Genomic DNA, 16,391 nt, shown 5'->3' on the forward strand with positions numbered 1-16,391 from the left:
CAACGACTCAGTCATAGTCGTTACCAAGACAACGACTCAGTCATAGCTGTTACAAGACAACGACTCGGTCAACGACTTACCTAACCAACATTCATGTACACAAAAAAAACAACGAGAGAGAGAGAGAGAGAGAGAGAGAGAGAGAGAAAAGGCTATGACAACACAACAACAACAACAAAACGAGGGAATGCTGATTACAGTAGACACAACAACCCCTCCCCTCCCTCCCTCCCTCCCTCCCTCCCTCCCTCCCAGAGTATTATAGTGGGAACACTTTTTCTTCTCTTGGTGCTGCCAGATTATACTGGGTATCCCATTAAAGTTGGTGAAATGCCATTCTTGTGTCTTTAAACCCTGGCATACGGGGTGAAGACGAGTCTTGCCTGCAGCTTACAAGGCTCCAGCACGGTGTCATCTGGACATAGTTACATTCATTAATGCTAAGCTTCTTTAGCAGCCATACGTTCCTGAAAGAACTGGAGGTCTGATAATATACCCGAAGCCGCAGACACTGGCTGTGTGTGTGAAGAGAGAGAGAGAGAGAGTCTGTCTGTGTGTGTGTGTTGGTGTGTAACTCAGAGAGTAACGCATCCCTCTCACACCACTCATGTCGCTTCAAAATCAGGGTAACTAGAGGCTGTTGACTACACTAGAGGCTGTTGACTACACTACTACACTAGAGGCTGCTGACTACACTACTACACTAGAGGCTGCTGATAAAACTATTACACTAGAGGCTGTTGACTACACTACTATACTAGAAGCTGCTGACTACACTACTACACTAGAGGCTGCTGACTACACTACTACACTAGAGGCTGTTGACTACACTACTATACTAGAGGCTGCTGACTACACTACTACACTAGAGGCTGCTGATAAAACTATTACACTAGAGGCTGTTGACTACACTACTATACTAGAGGCTGCTGACTACACTACTACACTAGAGGCTGCTGACTACACTACTACACTAGAGGCTGTTGACTACACTACTACACTAGAGACTGCTGACTACACTACTATACTAGAGGCTGCTGACTACACTACTACACTAGAGGCTGCTGACTACACTACTATACTAGAGGCTGCTGACTACACTACCACACTAGAGGCTGCTGACTACACTACTACACTAGAGGCTGCTGACTACACTACTACACTAGAGGCTGCTGACTACACTACTATACTAGAGGCTGCTGACTACACTACTCCACTAGAGGCTGTTGACTACACTACTATACTAGAGGCTGCTGACTACACTAGAGTCTGCTGACTACACTACTACCCTAGAGGCTGCCGACTGCACCACTACCCTAGAGGCTGCCGACTGCGCCATTAGCCTAGAGACTGTTGACTACACTACTACACTAAAGGCTGTTGACGATAATAGAGGCTGCTGACTACACCAGAGGTCGCTGACTACACGAGAGGCTGTTGACTACACTACACAAGAGGCTGTTGACTACACTATACTAGAGGCTGTTGACTACACTACACTAGAGGCTGTTGACTACACTACACAAGAGGCTGTTGACTACACTATACTAGAGGCTGTTGACTACACTACACAAGAGGCTGTTGACTACACTATACTAGAGACTGCTGACTACACTAGAGGCTGCTGACTACACTACACTAGAGGCTGCTGACGACACTACACAAGAGGCTGTTGACAACACTAGAGGCTGCTGACGACACTAGAGGCTGATGACGACACTAGAGGCTGCTGACTACACTAGAGGCTGATGACTACACTAGAGGCTGCTGACTACACTAGAGGCTGCTGACTACACTACACTAGAGGCTGCTGACTACACTACACTAGAGGCTGCTGACTACACTACACTAGAGGCTGCTGACTACACGAGAGGCTGCTGACTACACTAGAGGCTGTTGACTACACTACTACACTAGAGGATGTTGACTACACTACTACACTAGAGGCTGCTGACTACACTAGAGGATGTTGACTATACTAGAGGCTGATGACGACACTAGAGGCTGCTGACTACACTACACAAGAGGCTGTTGACTACACTATACTAGAGGCTGCTGACTACACTACACAAGAGGACGTTGACTACACTACTACACAAGAGGCTGCTGACTACACTAGAGGCTGCTGGCTACACTACACTAGAGGGTGCTGACTACACTACTACACTAGAGGATGTTGACTACACTAGAGGATGTTGACTACACTAGAGGATGTTGACTACACTAGAGGATGTTGACTACACTAGAGGATGTTGACTACACAAAATAATAATAACAAAGAACACTTCATTTATACTGAAGATACAAAACATATTGGTGGCCTGTCCTGTCAGCCTGTCCCGTACGTCTGTGCGTAGGTCTGTCTGTCTGTAGGTCTGCAAGGTGCATTAAGCCATATGGCTGTATCCCCACACACCCACACCCATCTCTGGCTGTATGGCCATATCCCCTCTTCCTCTCGTGTGATGCCTCTGCTCACAGAAAGGGATTAGGCAGCAATAAAACCCAGTGGCAATAATCTCATCATCCTCGAGTGCACTTTTTAAACATCTGTTCATTATGCGCCAGGCTAAAAACTGATTCAAACACACACGCAGTCTGACACACACACACACACACACAGTCTCACACACACACACGCAGTCTCACACACACACGCAGTCACACACACACAGTCACACACACACGCAGTCTCACACACACACACGCAGTCTCACACACACACACACACACACGCAGTCACACACACACACACACACACACACACACACACTTCTTGTTTATCGCTTATCTAGAGCGCAGCAGGTGAGGGCGGCTCGGCGCCGTGCTGATCGTCATTCTTTAGATAATTGTGTCCATTGTTACAGGTTATATAGTCATTTGGAATAGGATGTAGGTATAAATAGTCATGTGGGCGAGTGGGGGTGTGTGTGTGTGTAGATAGGTACAGGGGGCAGGTGGGGTCGGGGGCATTCAGAAGAAGGCCAGAGGATTCCAAAACGCTGAATAGAAAACATTTAAATCCTATTCTGTATTTTGAATAGCTGAAATTTCTATAAATGTGATATTTTTCTTTGGGACGAATATCACACAACACAGGACGGATAATACTGATGATGTTGACAGGGCTATTTAGAATGATAACAATACAAAACCATTCAGCTCGAGTACCAAATAAATACTATTCCAAATAAAGACATTAAGTGTTAGATATATATTTGATATCTGAGGCCCCTTAGCGCCACACGGATGAAAAAGGAATCAGTCAAGTTCTGTATTTGATTTAAATGTTTTCTTTCTTAGTGCAACACCTCCATCTGACAGGAAGAGGCAGCGACACCTCCGTCTGACAGGAAGAGGCAGCGACACCTCCGTCTGACAGGAAGAGGCAGCGACACCTCCGTCTAACAGGAAGAGGCAGCGACACCTCCGTCTGACAGGAAGAGGCAGCGACACCTCCGTCTGACAGGAAGAGGCAGCGACACCTCCGTCTGACAGGAAGAGGCAGCGACACCTCCGTCTGACAGGAAGAGGCATAGAAGTAATGAGAACAATAATATCAATGATAGTTATAATAAAGATTAAGATGATGATGATGATGGTAGAAATAGAGACAGTGGACAATGAAGGTATAGAATCAGACACACATATAATTTTACTATTGAAACTCGAAGATTCACCTGATTAAAACAGAGACATTAATTTATTTTAATTATAAATATTATCAATGATAATATGAATTATTATTTTGAACCGCTATGCTGTGAAGGACACACACCAGCCCTGGGGTATCATATTGTAGTTATAATAATAACTAAAATAACAAACTTAAAATATATATATATATATATATATACAGTACCAGTCAAAAGTTGGAACACATCTACTCATTCAATGGTTTTTCTTTATTTTACTATTTCTACATTGTATATTAATAGTGAAGACATCACAACTATGCAATAACACATATGGAATCATGTAGTAACCAAAAAAGTGTTAAATCAAAATATATTTTAGATTCCTCAAAGTTGCCTTGATGGCAGCTTTGCACACTCTTGGCATTCTCTCAACCAGCTTCATGAGGAATGCTGTTCCAACAGCCTGGAAGGAGTTCCCACATATGCTGAGCACTTGTTGGCTGCTTTATCTTCAATCTGCGGTCCAACTCATCCCAAACCATCTCAATTGGATTGAAGTTGGATGATTGTGGAGGCCAGGTCATCTGATGCAGTCCTCCATCACTCTCCTTCTTAATCAAATAGCCCTTACACAGCCTGGGAGGTGTGTTCTGGGTCATTGTCATGTTGAAAATCAAATGATAGTCCCACTAGGCCCAAACCAGATGGGAGGGTGTATCGCTGCAGTATGCTGTGGTAGCCATGCTGGTTAAGTGTAACTTGAATTCTAAACAAATCACTGACAGTGTCACCAACAAAGCACCATCACACCTCCTCTTCCATGCTTCATGGTGGGAACCACACATGCAGAGATCATTCGTTAACATAATCTGCGTCTCACAAAAAAAAAAAATCTCAAATTTGGACTCATCAAACCAAAGGACAAATTTCCACCAGTCTAATGTCCATTGCTCATGTTTCTTGGCCCAAGCAAGTCTCTTCTTCATATTGGTGTCCTTTAGTAGTGGTCTCTTTGCAGCAAGGCCTGACTCACACAGTCTCCTCTGAACAGTTGATGTTGAGATGTGTCTGTTACTTAAACTCTGAAGCATTTATTTGCGCTGCAATTTCTGAGGCTGGTAACTCTGCTGCGGAGGATAAGTTCCTTAGAGGTGACTCTGGGTCTTCCATTCCTGAGGTGGTCCTCAGGGGAACCAGGTTCATCATAGCGCTTGATTGTTTTTGCGACTGCACTTGAAGAAACTTTCAAAGTTCTTGAAATCTTCCGGATTGACTGACCTTCATATCTTAAATTAATGATGGGCTGTCGTTGGTCTTTGCTTATTTGAGCTGTTCTTGCTATAATATGGACTTGGTATTTTACCAAATAGGGCTATCTTCTGTATACGACCCCTAACTTGTCACAACAACTGATTGTCTCAAACGCATTATGAAGGAAAGAAATTCCACAAATGAACTTTTAACAAGATACACCTGTTAATTGAAATGCATTCCAGGTGACTACCTCATGGAGCTGGTTGAGAAAATGCCAAGAGTGTACAAAGCTGTCATCAAGGCAAAGGATGGCTATTTGAAGAATCTCAAATATAAAACATATTTTGATTTTTTTAACAGTATTTTGGTTGCTACATGATTCCATATGTGTTATTTCATAGTGCTGATGTCTTCACAGTTATGTAGAAAATAGTAAAAATACAGAAAAACCCTTGAATAAGTAGGTGTGTCCAAACATGTATTAATATTTATTATTCTAACATTCGGTAAACGCTCTCCCAACGTGGTCAACTGCTATGCTGTGAAGGAAACACACCACTCCCGTCAGCCCAGGAATAAAGGTAATGTATCATCGTGATAAAATATGACTTTCGTTATAAATATCATCAATAACTATTATTATCACCCTAACATTAGGAGAGCGTTCTCCCAACGTTGTGAACTGCTATGCTGTGAAGGACACTCTACTCCCCCCAGTCCCGGAATAACAAGTTCATTAGGCAGAGAGCGGCGCCCCAGGAATTCAAATCCCCCCCCCCCCCCCGACCCACCGCCGCACTCTGATTGGCTGCCTGGCTTCCGTGCTCTGCGTCGGCACGGCGATGGGGCTCGTTAGAACCCTGCAGTAATTAAGAGCTGTTAGAAAGTGAATTCTCCCAACGCAGATTAGAAAATTAAACTATTTACTGATTACATATTAATACACACACAACAATGGGGCCTGCCATAAGCTTGGAAGGCCACCGAGGAATTAATGGCTGTACTTCATTACCATAAACAATGGAAGCATAGAAAGACAGTTTTATGCCACTCTCTCTTCTGTAATGTGCCTGATATCAGAAGACACTTGACAATTCTTGTTCAATTATCTCTATTATTCAATGTGCTGTGAACTGCCTCCCAGTAAATAAATTAACCACCCCAATTACTTTGTATTCATCTGGGGAGAACCACCGTCTCGTACCGCGTAATAGAAAAAGAGAGAACCGGTGCAGAACTCAGAAAGCATTGCTGGGGGAAGAAACTGGGGAATACGGGGAGAGGAAGAGAGGGAGGGGGAGGAGAGAGAGGGAGGGGGAGGAGGGAGGGGGAGGAGGGAGAGGGAGGGGGAGGAGGGAGGGGGAGGAGGGAGGAGGGAGGGGGAGGAGAGAGAGGAAATAAAGAGGTGGGAGAGAGAGAAAGAGAGAAGGGAGAGAGAGAAATGGATAGGAGAAGGAGAGAGAAAGAGAGAAGGGAGAGAGAAATGGAAAGGAGAAGGAGAGAGAAAGAGAGAAGGGAGAGAGAAAGAGAAAGAGAGAAGGGAGAGAGAAATGAGAAGGAGAGAGAGAAATGGAAAGGAGAAGGAGAGAGAAAGAGAGAAGGGAGAGAGAAATGGAAAGGAGAAGGAGAGAGAGAAATGGAAAGGAGGAGAGAGAAAGAGAGAAGGGAGAGAGAAATGGAAAGGAGAAGGAGAGAGAAAGAGAGAGAGAAATGGAAAGGAGAAGGAGAGAGAAAGAGAGAAGGGAGAGAGAAATGGAAAGGAGAAGGAGAGAGAAAATAAGAGAGGCAGCGAGAAGGGGAAGAGGGGGAGAGAGAAAAGGAGAGGAGGAAAAGATGGGGGGAAGAAAACGTGTTGAAGAAAACAGATCAGGAATGAGTGAACGGTCTCTTCTGATCCAACCACAAGCCCAAACACACACACACGTTAACAGAACAGTACGCTCCAGAACCAAGTTATTCAGATGTTTTCAGACCTCTAAAGTAGTCTGATGTCAAGATGAGTCTACATGCCATGCTATGGTCCTTCTTAAAGACCCCCCACATGGGACAGGACCAGCTAGACAGACAGGGCCTGCCATGGGACAGGACCAGCTAGACAGACAGGGCCTGCCATGGGACAGGACCAGCTAGACAGACAGAGGCTGCCATGGGACAGGACCAGCTAGACAGACAGAGGCTGCCATGGGACAGGACCAGCTAGACAGACAGAGGCTGCCATGCTATGGCCCTTCTTAAAGACCCCCCACATGGGACAGGACCAGCTAGACAGACAGGGCCTGCCATGGGACAGGACCAGCTAGACAGACAGGGCCTGCCATGGGACAGGACCAGCTAGACAGACAGGGCCTGCCATGGGACAGGACCAGCTAGCCAGACAGACCCCCCACATGGGACAGGACCAGCTAGACAGACAGACCCCCCACATGGGACAGGACCAGCTAGACAGACAGGGCCTGCCATGGGACAGAACCAGCTAGACAGACAGAGGCTGCCATGCTATGGCCCTTCTTAAAGACCCCCCACATGGGACAGGACCAGCTAGACAGGCAGGGCCTGCCATGGGACAGGACCAGCTAGACAGACAGGGCCTGCCATGGGACAGGACCAGCTAGACAGACAGGGCCTGCCATGGGACAGGACCAGCCCCACATGGGACAGGACCAGCTAGACAGACAGGGCCTGCCATGGGACAGGACCAGCTAGACAGACAGGGCCTGCCATGGGACAGGACCAGCTAGACAGACAGACAGACAGACCCCCCACATGGGACAGGACCAGCTAGACAGACAGGGCCTGCCATGGGACAGGACCATCTAGACAGACAGGGCCTGCCATGGGACAGGACCAGCTAGACAGACAGACAGACCCCCCACATGGGACAGGACCAGCTAGACAGACAGGGCCTGCCATGGGACAGGACCAGCTAGACAGACAGGGCCTGCCATGGGACAGGACCATCTAGACAGACAGGGCCTGCCATGGGACAGGACCAGCTAGACAGGGCCTACCATGGGACAGGACCAGCTAGACAGACAGGGCCTGCCATGGGACAGGACCATCTAGACAGACAGAGCCTGCCATGGGACAGGACCATCTAAACAGACAGGGCCTTCAGAAGGTACTCACACCCCTCCACTTTTTCAAAATGTTGTTTTACAGCATGAATTTAAAATGGATTCAATTTAGATTGTTTTGGTCACTACACACAATAATGTCAAAGTGGAATTATGTTTTTCAATATTTTTTACTAATTCATTAAAAATGAGAAGCTGAAATGTCTGGAGTCAATCAGTATTACAGACCTTTGTTATGTCAAGCCTAAAGTTCAGGAGGAAACATGTGCTGAACAAGTCACATAGTAAGTTGGATGGATTCCCTCTGTCTGCAATACATAGTGTTCAACGTGATTTAGTAATGACTACCTCATCTCTGTACCCCACACATATAATTATCTGTAAGATCCCTCAGTCGAGCTGTGAATTTCAAACACAGATTCAACCACAAAGACCAGGGAGGTTTTCCTAATGCCTCACAAAGAAGGGTTCCTATTGGTAGATGGGTAAATAAAAGCAGACATTGAATATCCCTTTGAGCATGGTGAAGTTATTAATCACACTTCAGATGGTGTATCAATACACCCAGTCACTACACAGATACAGGCGTCCTTCCTAACTCAGTTGCCGGAGAGGAAGGAAACCTCTCAGGGATTTCACCATGAGGCCAATGGTGACTTTAAAACAGTTACAGAGTTTAATGGCTGTGACAGGAGAAAACTGAGGATGGATCAACAACGTAGCTACTCCACAATACGAACCTAAACGACAGACTGCTTTACCAAGAAGACAGTGAATGTTCCTGAGTGGCCAAGTCACAGGTAAATACGTCAAGATATTTATTACATTTATTTATTTAACAATGACAAGTAGGACGTCTTGGAAAGTCCGTTTTTACTTCTATATTTTACAACTGGAAGTGGGATACCTCCCAGAAACGGCCCTTCAATCAACACGTTGAAAGTGGTGTTGGGGAAGTAGGTGGTGTAACGCCTGGCTCAGTCTGGGGAGCGCGACGCAGGCAACGCTAAAGTCATGTGTTCCCATTCCTGCTTTACTGTAAGTCTGCTTAATGGCATCACTTCTAATTAAAGTAGGGAGTTAAAACCATCCACCACTTAAACTGATCTGACCTGTTGAGGAGGGAAGGAGAGGAGGAGAGAGGGGGAGGGTATGAGAGAGGAGGGGAGGAAGAGAGAGGGGAGGAGAGAGGAGGAAGAGAGAGGGGACGAGGGTAGGAGAGAGGAGGGTAGGAGAGAGGAGGAAGAGAGAAGGGAGGAGGAGAGAGGGGAGGAAGAGAGAGGGGAGGAGGGTAGGAGAGAGGAGGGGGACAAGAGAGAGGGGAGGAGGGTAGGAGAGAGGAGTGGAGGAAGAGAGAGGAGTGGAGGAAGAGAGAGGGGAGGAGGGGAGGAGAGAGGAGGAAGAGAGGGGAGGAGAGGAGGAGAGAAGAGTGAAGGAAGAGAGAGGGGAGGAGGGGAGGAGAGAGGAGTGGAGGAAGAGAGAGGGGAGGAGGGGAGGAGAGAGGAGGAAGAGAGAGGGGAGGAGGGTAGGAGAGAGGAGGGGGACAAGAGAGAGGGGAGGAGGGTAGGAGAGAGGAGTGGAGGAAGAGAGAGGAGTGGAGGAAGAGAGAGGGGAGGAGGGGAGGAGAGAGGAGGAAGAGAGGGGAGGAGAGGAGGAGAGAAGAGTGAAGGAAGAGAGAGAGGAGGAGGGGAGGAGAGAGGAGTGGAGGAAGAGAGAGGGGAGGAGGGGAGGAGAGAGGAGGAAGAGAGGGGAGGGGAGGAGGAGAGAAGAGTGAAGGAAGAGAGAGGGGAGGAGGGGAGGAGAGAGGAGGAAGAGAGGGGAGGGGAGGAGGAGAGAAGAGGGGAGGAAAAAAAGAAAGAGAGGAAACAGGTGAACGAATACCGTTGCAGCCTTCGAGGACCAGGAAGAGAGGGAACTAGAAGAAGCGAATACAAACACTCCCCCCCAACACTCACTCACTCCGTGTTTACCCAAACTACATTTTGTCCATGTCATTGAGTGATGCTACAAGGTGTTTCTGGGGACGTATCCGGGGGCGAATTCTTCTCTCTCTGATACTACCAGTATTATTGTGTCGGCAGCGTCCATCCTCCATCCTGCTGCCTCACTACCTGTCTACTATCTGATTATTTACAGGGGGGCTGGCTGGGCTGGAGCTGTGCAATATCAATCTGGCTCAAGGTGTGTGTTTGTGGAAAACAGGGTGTGGTGACAGTGTGTGTGTGTGTGTGTGTGTGTGTGTGTGTGTGTGTGTGTGTGTGTGTGTGTGTGTGTGTGTGTTTTCCAGTAAACAACGTATCCAGCTAAGGCTACTTTATCAGCAGTGGGGGAAAAAACCCTTCAGATTGACACAATGGTATTCACTCCTACAGGGGTAGAGGATATGGAAGGATGAGGGAGAGAGAGATGGAGGGAGACAAGGAGGAGTGGATGGAGAGGGAGGGGGAGGGGGAGAGAGAGATGGGGGGATGAGGGAGAGAGAGATGGAGGGAGACAAGGAGGGGTGGATGGAGAGGGAGGGGGAGAGAGAGATAGAGGGGGAGAGAGAGAGGGATGAGAGAAGGGATAGAGAGAGAGGAAGAGGTGACAGGGATGGAGGGAGGGAGGCATATGCAACAAACAGAGATGGAGGGAGGGAGAGAGAGAGATGGAGAGAAACAGAGAGAGGAAAGATGTCTCGATATAGGAGGAGCAGTAAAATCCTTAATCCCTCCACCCTGGTGTTGCTTTCTCCCCCTCTCTTCTCCCTCTCTCTTCTCCCCCTCTCTCTCCCTCTCTTCTCCCCCTCTCTCTTCTCTCCCTCTCTCTCCTCCCCCTCTCTCTCCTCTCCCTCTCTCTCCCTCTCTCTTCTCCCCCTCTCGCTCTTCTCCCCCTCTCTCTTCTCTCCCTCTCTCCTCTCCCCCTCTCTCTCTCTTCTCCCCCTCTCTCTCTCTCTCCTCCCCTCTCTCGCTCTTCTCCCCCCTCTCTCGCTCTTCTCCCCCCTCTCTCGCTCTTATCCCCCCTCTCTCGCTCTTATCCCCCCTCTCTCGTTCTTATCCCCTCTCTCTCTCGTATCCCCTCTCTCTTTCTTATCCCCTCTCTCTCTCTTCTCCCCCTCTCTCTCTTCCCCCTATCTCTCTCCTCCACCCCCTCTCTCTCCCCTCCCCCCTCTCTCTCTTCCCTCCCCCCTTTCTATCTCTCCTCCCCTCTCTCTCTCTCTCCTCACCCTCTCCTCCCCGTCTCTCTCTCTCCTCACCCTCTCCCCCTCTCTCTCTCTCCTCCCCCTCTCTCTCTCTCCTCCCCCCTCTCTATCTCTCCTCCCCTCTCTCTCTCTCTCCTCACCCTCTCCTCCCCCTCACTCTCTCTCCTCACCCTCTCCTCCCCCTCTCTATCTCTCCTCCCCCCTTTCTATCTCCCCCCCCCCCCTCTATCTCCCCTCTCTCTTTTCTTCCCTTTTTCCGAAGCCCGCTCTGTTGTGAGGATAAATTGTTTAGTAGCAGTAACCGAATGCTAGATTGCATCCCAAATGGCACCCTATTCCCTATAAAGTGCACTACTTTAGACGGGAGCCCTATGGGAGATCTGGTCTAAAGTAGTGCACAATGTAGGGAATAGGGTACAATTTGTGCCGCAGTCCTATTCTGTTATTTCAGTACAGGACTCAATGGAACCGAGCCCCTTGGCTCAGACACCTGTCTGTTTCATGTCTCTACAAGGTTACCCATCAGCCAACGCTTTCCAACCACACCAATCAGCCTGTATGGAAGCCAAAAGATCACACTTCTGAGTGTGTGAGTCTGTGTGTGTATGTTGGGTTAAGTGTGTGTGTGTGTCGCGCTCTCAGTGTGTGTGTTACCTCTTGCATTATTTTAAATGCCCCCCCCCTCTCACTTAACCCCCACCAATCATCCACCTCTCCCCTTCTGCTGCATATCATTGAAGACCAGATATGTACTGGGGGAGGGGGGGCTATGCATGGCTGAGCACACTGTTCAATGTGAGCTGAGCAGGCTGGCTGGGCTCCCCCCCCCCACTATCAGGCTGGCTGGGGGCTCCCCCCCCCACCACACTGGTGGGACACTATCAGGCCTGGTTATCATTTCCCATGAAGACTCTCTTATCACCCTGGCCCAGAGAGGTCTCCCCTTCTCTCCCACCCTCGCTCTCCCGCCATCTATCCTCCTTCTCCCCCTTCTATCACCCTCTACTCCCACTCTCCCCCATTTCCTCCCCCCTTTTCATATCCACCAGCCAGCCCCTCGTATCGCCACCCTCCCTCCCTCCCTCCGTAGCTACACAACATTCACTGCTTCAAAGATTCCACACCGCATCCCAAATGGAGCTCTATTCCTTATATAGTGCATTGGGGCTCCATAAAAGTAGTGCACACTACGTAGGGAATAGGGTGTCATTTGGGACACTACAGCCTCACACACACTTCCCCAACTCCGTGAGAGTTTGTGTGAAACGCTCAATTTGCCAAAACAGTTTTCCAGTGTAATTGGGCTTGGTACCTGTGTCCATGAGATAGCGTAGCCTCTTCTCCACGCGCGCCGCCCGGGCGTCGATGTGGCGCTGCTCGCTCTCCAGAGCAGACAGCTCCCCGACAACGTACTGACTGGTGTCTTTGAACGCCTTCTGGTAGAGGGAGAACAGAGAGAAGAGGGGGAGACGGAGGAGAAGAGGGGGAGACAGAGGAGAACAGAGAGAAGAGGGGGAGACAGAGGAGAAGAGAGAGAAGAGGGGGAGACAGAGGAGAACAGAGAGAAGAGGGGGAGACGGAGGAGAAGAGAGAGAAGAGGGGGAGACGGAGGAGAAGAGAGAGAAGAGGGGGAGACGGAGGAGAAGAGAGAGAAGAGGGGGAGACAGAGGAGAAGAGAGAGAAGAGGGGGAGACAGAGGAGAACAGAGAGAAGAGGGGGAGACGGAGGAGAAGACAGAGAAGAGGGGGAGACGGAGGAGAAGACAGAGAAGAGGGGGAGACGGAGGAGAAGAGAGAGAGAAGAGGGGGAGACGGAGGAGAAGAGAGAGAAGAGGGGGAGACAGAGGAGAAGAGAGAGAAGAGGGGGAGACAGAGGAGAAGAGAGAGAAGAGGGGGAGACAGAGGAGAAGAGAGAGAAGAGGGGGAGACAGAGGAGAACAGAGAGAAGAGGGGGAGACGGAGGAGAAGACAGAGAAGAGGGGGAGACGGAGGAGAAGACAGAGAAGAGGGGGAGACGGAGGAGAAGACAGAGAAGAGGGGGAGACGGAGGAGAAGAGAGAGAAGAGGGGGAGACAGAGGAAAACAGAGAGAAGAGGGGGAGACGGAGGAGAAGACAGAGAAGAGGGGGAGACGGAGGAGAAGACAGAGAAGAGGGGGAGACGGAGGAGAAGAGAGAGAAGAGGGGGAGACGGAGGAGAAGAGAGAGAGAAGAGGGGGAGACGGAGGAGAAGAGAGAGAGAAGAGGGGGAGACGGAGGAGAAGAGAGAGAGAGAAGAGGGGGAGATGGAGGAGGAGAGAGAGAGAGAAGAGGGGGAGACGGAGGAGAAGAGAGAGAGAAAAGAGGGGGAGACGGAGGAGAAGAGAGAGAAGAGGGGGAGACGGAGGAGAAGAGAGAGAAGAGGGGGAGACGGGGGAGAAGAGAGAGAGAAGAGGGGGAGATGGAGGAGAAGAGAGAGAGAGAAGAGGGGGAGACGGAGGAGAAGACAGAGAAGAGGGGGAGACGGAGGAGAAGAGAGAGAAGAAGAGGGAGGACAGAGAGACAAACAGAAGGAAAGACAGAGGACAGAGAGACAAACAGAAGGAAAGACAGAGGACAGAGAGACAAAGAGAAGGAAAGACAGAGGACAGAGAGACAAACAGAAGGAAAAACAGAGGACAGAGAGACAAACAGAATGAAAGACAGAGGACAGAGAGACAAACAGAAGGAAAGACAGAGGACAGAGAGACAAACAGAAGGAAAGACAGAGGACAGAGAGACAAAGAGAAGGAAAGACAGAGGACAGAGAGACAAAGAGGGGTTAGAATTCCTCATGAAACGGGAATCACATACAGCATCAAAACATTGTCATTTATTAAACAGGGGAGAGAGAAGAAAGGGAGAGTGGAGGTTTTCTTTTAAACAGTCTTTCATTAGAAGTCTTTCATTAGAAGACTGAAAAGGCCCCACGATAATGGCCGCCTTGTTGTTGCTATTGTTCCCTTCTTCTTGTTGTTGTTTTGGTCTCCCTCCGTCTTCAGAGAGCGGTGGCTAGAGATAGACAGCAAAGCTTTACCAGAGAAGAAAGCGACTTTTATTTTAGCGTTTTAGTTCTAGTCGACACACTTGGAAACACTGTAGTCAGAAACACTGACTAGTTCCCTCCCGACACACGCTCCTCTACCCAAACCTTTTTCTCTTGTGATACACTATTATGCTCCCTCTTGTCCTAATTTACTCAACCTGTATGGCTGGGGTCAGGGGTCACCCCCACGTTTACCTCTGAGTCATTCACACTCGTCCCCATCGCCCTTATGTCAGCCCACATGTCTAGTGCAGGGCTCACCAACACTGTTCCTGGAGAGAGACCCCCCTGTAGATTTTAACTCCAACCCTGTTCCTGGAGAGAGACCTCCCTGTAGATTTTAACTCCAACCCTGTTCCTGGAGAGATACCCCCCTGTAGGTTTTAACTCCAACCCTCCTGTAGGTTTTAACTCCAACCCTCCTGTAGGTTTTAACTCCAACCCTGTTCCTGGAGAAAGACCCCCCTGTAGGTTTTAACTCCAACCCTCCTGTAGATTTTAGAACCAGGTGTTTTAGATGAGGGGTTTTCTTGCCAAGGGACCAATGATATGCTGGTTAACATCCAGGTTAACCAGCAGCCAATTATATGTTAACAAAATAATCACCACATCTCGTCTTATTATCAGGTGAATGATAACCCCACCCAGGTTAACCATGCCAATCACATGTTAACAAAATAATCACCACATCTTGTCTTATTATCAGGTGAATGATAACCCCACCCAGGTTAACCAGCAGCCAATCACATGTTAACAAAATAATCACCACATCTCGTCTTATTATCAGGTGAATGATAATGGGTCGTAGAAGTAATCAACATGTAACAGCAACAACTAGGATGAGTTGATACTATGACTAGGATGGTCTACTCTCCTTCCTTAGAGGATGAGGTGATACTATGACTAGGATGGTCTACTCTCCTTCCTTAGAGGATGAGTTGATACTATGACTAGGATGGTCTACTCTCCTTCCTTAGAGGATGAGGTGATACTATGACTAGGATGGTCTACTCTCCTTCCTTAGAGGATGAGTTGATACTATGACTAGGATGGTCTACTCTCTGTTAACAAAATAATCACCACATCTTGTCTTATTATCAGGTGAATGATAACCCCACCCAGGTTAACCAGCAGCCAATCACATGTTAACAAAATAATCACCACATCTCGTCTTATTATCAGGTGAATGATAATGGGTCGTAGAAGTAATCAACATGTAACAGCAACAACTAGGATGAGTTGATACTATGACTAGGATGGTCTACTCTCCTTCCTTAGAGGATGAGGTGATACTATGACTAGGATGGTCTACTCTCCTTCCTTAGAGGATGAGGTGATACTATGACTAGGATGGTCTACTCTCCTTCCTTAGAGGATGAGGTGATACTATGACTAGGATGGTCTACTCTCCTTCCTTAGAGGATTAGTTGATACTATGACTAGGATGGTCTACTCTCCTCCCTTAGAGGATTAGTTGATACTATGACTAGGATGGTCTACTCTCCTTCCTTAGAGGATGAGGTGATACTATGACTAGGATGGTCTACTCTCCTTCCTTAGAGGATGAGGTGATACTATGACTAGGATGGTCTACTCTCCTTCCTTAGAGGATGAGGTGATACTATGACTAGGATGGTCTACTCTCCTTCCTTAGAGGATGAGTTGATACTATGACTAGGATGGTCTACTCTCCTTCCTTAGAGGATGAGGTGATACTATGACTAGGATGGTCTACTCTCCTTCCTTAGAGGATGAGTTGATACTATGACTAGGATGGTCTACTCTCCTTCCTTAGAGGATGAGGTGATACTATGACTAGGATGGTCTACTCTCCTTCCTTAGAGGATGAGGTGATACTATGACTAGGATGGTCTACTCTCCTTCCTTAGAGGATGAGGTGATACTATGACTAGGATGGTCTACTCTCCTTCCTTAGAGGATGAGGTGATACTATGACTAGGATGGTCTACTCTCCTTCCTTAGAGGATGAGTTGATACTATGACTAGGATGGTGTACTCTCCTTCCTTAGAGGATGAGTTGATACTATGACTAGGATGGTCTACTCTCCTTCCTTAGAGGATGAGTTGATACTATGACTAGGATGGTCTACTCTCCTTCCTTAGAGGATGAGGTGATACTATGACTAGGATGGTCTACTCTCCTTCCTTAGAGGATGAGTTGA

General features: G+C 48.2%; 1 protein-coding gene across 1 annotated transcript in view; it reads right to left on the reverse strand.

Moving 5' to 3' along the window:
* The window catches only part of LOC118943943 (EH domain-binding protein 1-like), a gene marked incomplete at its 5' end in the record, with an annotated part of 95,631 nt that overhangs the window by 66,984 nt on the left and 12,256 nt on the right, over positions 1 to 16,391 (reverse strand). The window contains 1 exon segment of the mRNA XM_036961032.1: positions 12,460 to 12,583. Coding sequence (XP_036816927.1) covers positions 12,460 to 12,583 — 124 coding nt within the window.

The sequence above is a fragment of the Oncorhynchus mykiss genome, chromosome 23 (assembly GCF_013265735.2).
Source record: "Oncorhynchus mykiss isolate Arlee chromosome 23, USDA_OmykA_1.1, whole genome shotgun sequence".
Taxonomy (NCBI): domain Eukaryota; kingdom Metazoa; phylum Chordata; class Actinopteri; order Salmoniformes; family Salmonidae; genus Oncorhynchus; species Oncorhynchus mykiss.